Here is a 7,558-nt window from a genome sequence, read left to right as displayed (position 1 = left end):
AGAAAAAGGAACAGTAATTGTGTGACCTGTATAATAAGGCCTAAAAAGAAGAAATGATTTAGTCATACAAAGAAAAGAGTGAAAGGACATCTCAGAATTGGGAATGAATAGGTCATGTGAAAGGAGACAGCAAACTGATTTAAGTCTGACTGAAGAAGAGTTGGGCTGAAAGTTGGGCTAGGGCCAGCCAACAGAATGCTTACATGCTAGGTCAAGAAGTTTGAACTTGATCTTGAAATAGCGCAGAACCACTGGTGATATTTAGGCAAGACAACAGCTTGGGAAAAGTGATTTATTACTCTGAGAGTGATGATAACAATCAACTAGTAGGGAGACAGAAGTCTGGAAAAGTCAGTTCTGAAATCTGTTCAGGTGAGATAATCTCACTGATGTAAGATGTTACTGAAGATAATCATGGCCTGAACTAGGATGGTGATGAGGGTCAAGATCGCTCCAAGAGGCCGGGCGCGGTGGTTCAAGCCTGTAATCCCAGCACTTTGGGAGGCCGAGGCGGGTGCATCACGAGGTCAAGAGATTGAGACCATCCTGGTCAACATGGTGAAACCCCGTCTCTACTAAAAATACAAAAAAATTAGCTGGGCATGGTGGCGTGTGCCTGTAATCCCAGCTACTCAGGAAGCTGAGGCAGGAGAATTGCCTGAACTCAGGAGGCGGAGGTTGCGGTGAGCTGAGATCGCGCCATTGCACTCCAGCTGGGTAACAAGAGCGAAACTCCGTCCCCCCCCCAAAAAAAAAAAAGATCATTCCAAGAAACTTTAGTCCCTACTCTAATTCCTCATGAATAGGTAAAAAAAAAAAAAAGGAAAGAAAGAAACTTTAGTCAGAGTCTTTAGGATGAAAGACTCAGGAGGATTGGGTCTTGGGAATAGGTAATGAGAGAAAAAGATTCAAAGATTACTCTAATTTTCAAGCTAAACTGAAAAAATGATAATACCAACATAGCAAACCTAGGGACTCTGCAGAGAAAAATGGTTTTGAAGAAAGACCATTAATTAATTAACTTATGCAATAAATATGTACTGAGTACCTACTATGTGTCAGACAGAGTGTGATACCTTCCCTACAGAAAGCAGCCTGTGGCCACATGCAGTGGCTCACGCCTGTAATCTCAGCACTTTCGGAGGCTAAGAAGAGATCAAGACCATCCTGGCCAACCTGGTGAACCCCATCTCTACCAAAAATACAAAAGTTAGCTGGGCATGGTGGCACACACCTGTAGTCGCAGCTACTTGAGAGGCTGAGGCAGGAGAATCACTTGAACCCAGAAGGCAGAGGTTGCAGTGAGCTGAAATCACGCCACTGCATTCCAGCCAGGTGACAGAGCAAGACTATCTCGGAAAAAAAAAAAAAAAAAAAAGCAGCTTGTGAGTCCTACTTTAAAAAAAAGTTTGTTTGTTTGTTTTTAAAAAAGAGTAGCTGGGATTACAAGCACACATCACCATGCCCAGCTAATTTTTGTATTGTTAGTAGAGACAGGGTTTCATCATTTGACCAGGATGGTTTCGATCTCCTAACCTTGTGATCCAACCGCCTTGGCCTCCCAAAGTGCTGGGATTATAAGTGTGAGCCACTGAGCCTGGTCACACTTTTAATAGACAAAAACAAAACAGTTATTTGAGAAAAATGAAATAATTTTGTGAGTCCCACTTTTTAAAAAAGTAATCTGTATGGTGATAAAAAAGACTAAGTAGTTTTTCAAAATTAATTGAAAGAAGCAACAAAACATAAAAGTGGAGGTGTCTAGTAAAAGGTCAGAGGTAAGTGAGTTTACTGTTTATTACTGAAAGCTCCTCGAGGACAGGATTTATGGCTATCTTTGCATTTACATAGTACTGGACACAGTCTGGTGATCACTATAGAATAAACATTCAAATAATGTCTAAACTAACAGAGAACAACGAGGGCTGACTGAAGCCAATTGAGAAGGCTCCACAATTTAATATATCTAGAGGATCTACCCCTATGGAAGGAAAGTGCTTCCTTTCCTTCCATGTTTAGGAGATACAAAATACCAACAGAAAAACAAAAAGGAAAGCAATGTTTATGAAAACATATACTGGGCCTGGCACAGTGGCTCACGCCTGTAACCCCAGCACTTTGGAAGGCAGGTGGATTGTTTCAGCCCAGGAGTTTGAGATCAGCCTAGGCAACATGGCGAAACTCTGTCTCTACCAAAAATACAAAAATTAGCTGGGGGTGGTGGCGTGAGCCTGCAGTCCCAGCTAGCTGAGGTGGGAGGATCACTTGAGCTCAAGAGGTGAAGGTTGCAGTGAGCTGAGATCATATCACTGCACTCCAACCTGGGCGAGAGTGAAACCATCACAAAATTTTTAAAAAAGAAAACATACTGAACTCTTCCTCCCCTACCCCGAGAGAACTGTCCCCAACACTTTTTTTTTTTTTTTTTTTGACAGAGTCTGTTGCCCAGGCTGGAGTGCAGTGGCATGATCTAGCTCACTGCAACCTCTGCCTCCCAGGTTCAAGCGATTTTCCTGCCTCAGCTTCCTGGGTTCAAGTGATTCTCTTGCTTCAGCCTCCCGGTAGCTGGGATTACAGGCGCCCACCACCACACCTAGCTATTTTTTTTTTTGTATTTTTAGTAGATGGGGTTTCACCATGTTGCCCAGCCTCTAACTCCTGACCTCAAATGATCCGCTCACCTTTGTAATCCCAAAGTGCTGGGATTACAGGCATGAGCCACCGCACCTCACCCCAACCCTAACTTTCAAGACAGGCAGAATGTGTGGATTAGATTAATTAAAGAAACTCAGGTGTACCCTGTCCTTTTATACTATTAAAAGGCATTTTTCTGGTTAAAAGTAGTTTAAAAGCTTGAATGTTAATAGTCCCAGTTGGCATACCACTGTTTCCTAAACCTATGGAACAAGGAAATGCAAAGTAGGGCTGCCTGCAAAGTGAGATGACTGATGCCCAGGTGGCTCAAGTTGTTGCCAGGGAATGGGCTATTATCTTCAGGTGCCCCAATAATTCAGATAATTCCACACAGTCTCAACTTATAAAATATGGCTGAACACAGAACAATGAGGTTACTTGGTAAATGGGTCGATCTTATATAAATGCTTTAAGACCATCTCTGTCTCAAGAGGTTAGACCAGAAAATGAAAACCCAAATACCAGACAACGCAGTATAATAGTTAAGAACTCAAGCTCCAATGCCAGATAAACATGGGTTAAATCCAGCTCTTCCAGCAAACGGCTGTGTGGCTATCTCTGTTAAGACATTCTTCCGAGGCTGGGTGCAGTGGCTCCCGCCTCTAATCCCAGCACTTTGGGAGGCCCAGGCAGGAGAATCACAATGTCTGGAGTCTGAGACCAGCCTGGCCAATATGGCGAAACCCCCGTCTCTACTAAAAATACTTTAAAAATTGGCAGGATGTGGTGGCGCACACCTGTAATCCCAGCTACTCAGGAGGCTGAGGCAGAAGAATCGCTTGAACATGGGAGGCAGAGGTTGCAGTAAGCCGAGATCGCACCACTGCACTCCAACCTGGGTGTCGGAGTGAGACTCCGTCTCAAAAAAAAAAAAAAAAGACATCTTATTACTATGTACAGTAGGGCTGACTGCATTCCTTAAGATGTGAATATGTGGTAGCTTCAGATGTTAGTGCTTTCCTTCCTAAAGCTATGCCCTGATCCCTTTGGTTGGACCTGTATTTTCCGTAAAAGTCACACTCACTCATTTTAGGGTAGAGCTTTCTAGCTGGCTCATCTCATTCATTATGCTTTAAATTTCTCAGATTTCCATCTTTGAGAAAAACATATCTTGAAACTCTGGTTGGTCGACTGGACTTAACAACTACAGAGAAAATACAATTTTAACTAGATCATACAAACCGCTTAGTTATGTAAAACTTAAAATGGATGCTTTCTTTAAAAATCACAAATTCTATATGCTGGAGGCAATATGAAGCTAAGCCTAGCCTATCAGTAATTAATTCAGAATAAAAGCAGACTGACCCAAAAGAGAACAAAAGGAGGCACTCTGCCTGCGCTTACCACCTGATTGTCTCAGCTCAGGGGTCTTTTTGCACATTGTAGGAGATTTTGTGACGTAGTGGAAAACAGAGAACAAGATCCATAGAGTCTTCATTTGTATTAGCTTTTCTTAGTGCCCCACTGCCACCATCCTAATACAGGCAGTAAAGACTAAGCCCCAACAGGTTTCTCTGCCTCAGGACTCTCTCCACTCTCTGACATCCTGCACACAGCCACCAAACTGCTTTCCTAAACTCCCAGTTCCATCAGATAACTTCCCAGCTCAAAAACTTAATAGGTCCCCACATACTACGCATTGGGAAAATCCCAACTAAAATTCAAGGCCCAGGCCAGCATTATCCTACTGTTATAATACAGGACTTGTGTCCTCATAATTCCCCTAGGGAAATTCTCTAAAGCTTCAACCAGACTAATCCGCTCACTGTTCCCCCAACACAAACTCCCCGCATATCTAGGCTGGATTACGCCCACGCCAGCCCACACTCCACCCTTTCTGCAGTCCTTCCAAAGCCAGCCTACCCCCACTTTTTCTAACTCTGCCCCCACACACTACCCATACTACCCATCTTCTGACCCTCATCAACACAGCATTTTTAGCAATCTCATTTCCCGTGGCATCCCAATCCGCTCCAACCAAGTTAAAATTCCTTGGAAGACAGACACACACTTTACACAGAGGGTCGATCACAGTGCCCCGCACTTAGTAGGTACCGGCTATTATTGATTAAAACCAGGAGGAGTTCAAATAATGCTTTTAGGGAGGACAAGATAATACTGCCTATCCTCTTCCATTCGTAGTAAAAAGTATTCAGCGTTCACTACAAGCCTGAAAACGCCTAGCGTACGCAGATCAGCGGTGAAGTGGAGAGTGCACGCCACCGGATGGTAAAAAACCTGTGTCCTAGTCCGGGTTTTGCCACAGTCTCGGCAATTGCAGGGAAATCAAACCACCTCTCGGAACCCCGGTTGCCTCCGATGTAAAACAAGGGAGCTGCTGAAGAGCATCCCGAGGTATCTTTCGGCTTCTAAATTTCCCCGGATAGGAAACCCCACACTCGTCTTCTCACTAAGGCGGGAGGCAGACAAACTTTTACAGATCCCAGCGCGGGCATTCTACACAGTCCTGGAAACCCAGTGCCCAGAGGAAAAGGCAGGGCTGAGGGCAAGGTGAGAAGCTGTCCCCACGAAGTCGCCGGGGTCCTGTACCCCACGGCTCAAAGTCCCGGCCCCCTCACAGGCGGACTCCGGGATAGTGACGCGACGCGGATCCCGGTAGCAGGCCGAGCGACTGCGTCCGCCCCCGCGCCCCCCGCACTAATGGCACACGCCCCGTGGCCCCGGGTCACCGCCCCCGCCGCCTCACCAGCCCGAGGGACGTCCCCGACTGTGGACCAGGCCTCTGGCTCCCGCCTGGCGAGCCGCTCTTCCGGGCCCTGGGGCGGCCTCAGCAAGGCAGTCCGGGCCTCAGCAAGGCAGTCCGGGCCCCAGGCCGGCGGGACGGGCGGCGTGAGGGGCGACGGCGGCGGCTTTAAGTGCTGAATCACCACTTTGCAACCCGAGCGCCAAACCACCGTGACCCAAGGGGCCCGAGAGCCCGGGCGCCCTGTTCCGCTTACCCACAGAGGCGCTCCGGGAGCGGCAGGCGGGCGCCGAAGACCGAGCGGAAAGTGCTGGGCAGAGCAGGGTGCAGAAGCCACGCTAGCCGGTACCGCATTAGCCAGCGTAGTCGCCGGGATCACCGTGAACGCTTCCTGCTTGCGCTGCGAGCTGGACCTGCGCACTGCGCATGCTCTATCCGCAGCGCCTCGCCGTCTCCCGGGAGCTGCGGAGAGGCAGCGGCTCCGGGTTTTGCTTGGAGCCGGATGGGGCGAGGACGCGGGCGAGGACAGTGGCGACGGCGGGCAGCCCAGGCCTGAGCTGGCAGGCTGGAGGGACAGGGGTCTGGCTGGGGCGCTTTGGGAGCCAAGCACCCAGGCTTTTCCAGGCGGTGTGGGTCCCAGCTAGGTCCCGCCGGCCGCACCTGTGAGGGTGGCTACGTGTGTTTGGCTGTGAGGGGGCGAGGGGCCGCTCATGAATCCAGTGAGGGTACACGGGGCCATGTTTTCCCGAGCACCCTCACTGACTAGCTTCCCCGGCCCTGCAAGTATTGGAATGAGGTTCGTGGTCGCGGCAGCCGCGCGACCCGCGGGCTCCCTCTAGAGCGCGATGGAGACGTGAACTGCGAAGGCACCCGTCCGGCTTGAGTGCGGCTTGGGGGGAATTCAGACGCAGGGGTCCGTGATAGAGAGGCCAGGACCTGGGGGACGTTTCCATCCTTGGGGAAGCTAGCAGCTCGCTTAAGAGGCAGATGGGACGGGCGCCACAGCAAAACAAGGCTTCAAATCCAGAGTAGAAACTACTACTCTCACTAGTACCCCGCACTAGGAATACTACTGTCAGTCGGCTTCAGACATTACTTTTTTTTTTTTTTTTTTTGAGACGGAGTTTCGCTCTTGTTACCCAGGCTGGAGTGCAACGGCGCGATCTCGACTCACCGCAACCTCCACCTCCTGGGTTCAGGCAATTCTCCTGCCTCAGCCTCCTGAGTCGCTGGGATTACAGGCACACGCCACCATGCCTAGCTAATGTTTTGTATTTTTAATAGAGACGGGGTTTCACCATGTTGACCAGGATGGTCTCGATCTCTTGACCTCGTGATCCACCCGCCTCGGCCTCCCAAAGTGCTGGGATTACAGGCGTGAGCCACCGCGCCCGGCCCAGTCATTACTTTTTAAACAAAGAATTTTCTCCCCAGTGACTTTATGGTGCTTTGCACTCACGAACAACCTAATAGTTGTTATGGATCTAACTTTCCATTATACCTAACGGGAGTCTTTAAGAAGAGTGCAATTAGGGATGGTGACTTCCCAGCTTAAGTACTTTTAGGTTTCTGATTGGCAGACCAACGACTGCAACCAAAAACAGTGTCCTGAGCCCTAGTATTGCTTTAAATGGGAATTCAGTAGGAGGATTCCTTAATCAAATTGATGCTTTATAAAAGAGGTCCCAACGACCTTTTAAACAATGTAACTTCACCTAAAGGCAAACCTTTGGATGAAAACGTAAAAATAATGGCAAGCCTCCTAGTGGTGTTTCCAAGTACATGATTTCAAGAACCTTTAAGTTACCAGTCCCAATGCGGAGTAGTCAATCACCTTGAAGCAGCTCCTCTGAGAATGTTAATGCAGACTTTCTGAATACATTTATGCTCCATTAATAGAATCTAAAAATGGGCTAGGCCAAGAGTAGATTCAGTCTTGGAGGGCTTGAAACGTACAATTGGGGAACCTCTTTGAGACATAAAATATAAATACAAAATTAGCAATCAAAACAAGATTAATATAGAGAGAAAATAAATCACAACAAATACTCGAGACTTGGAGATTATGACTCTTTTTTTTTCTGAGATCTCTTTGGGCTGTTTATTAAAAATGCTTACATAAAAGTGCTCCCAGACCACAACTGGCTTTCCCTTGACCAC

General features: G+C 47.8%; 1 protein-coding gene across 3 annotated transcripts in view; it reads right to left on the bottom strand.

Moving 5' to 3' along the window:
- IDE (insulin degrading enzyme) overlaps window positions 1–6,212 on the bottom strand; it is a 127,086-nt gene extending 120,874 nt beyond the window's left edge. For 2 of the 3 annotated variants that reach the window (XM_017498187.2, XM_017498188.2), the window contains exon 1: window positions 5,655–6,212. In XM_017498187.2, coding sequence (XP_017353676.1) covers window positions 5,655–5,752 — 98 coding nt within the window. In that variant the 5' untranslated portion in view covers window positions 5,753–6,212. The remainder of the gene's footprint in view (window positions 1–5,654) is intronic. The other variant, XM_037727732.1, reaches the window with a different exon arrangement.
- Window positions 6,213–7,558: the final 1,346 nt, after the last annotated feature.

This window comes from Cebus imitator, unplaced genomic scaffold (assembly GCF_001604975.1).
Source record: "Cebus imitator isolate Cc_AM_T3 unplaced genomic scaffold, Cebus_imitator-1.0 Scaffold238, whole genome shotgun sequence".
Taxonomy (NCBI): Eukaryota; Metazoa; Chordata; class Mammalia; order Primates; family Cebidae; genus Cebus; species Cebus imitator.
Note: the sequence above shows the minus strand (reverse complement) of the source record. Positions and strands in the feature narration are given on the sequence as shown.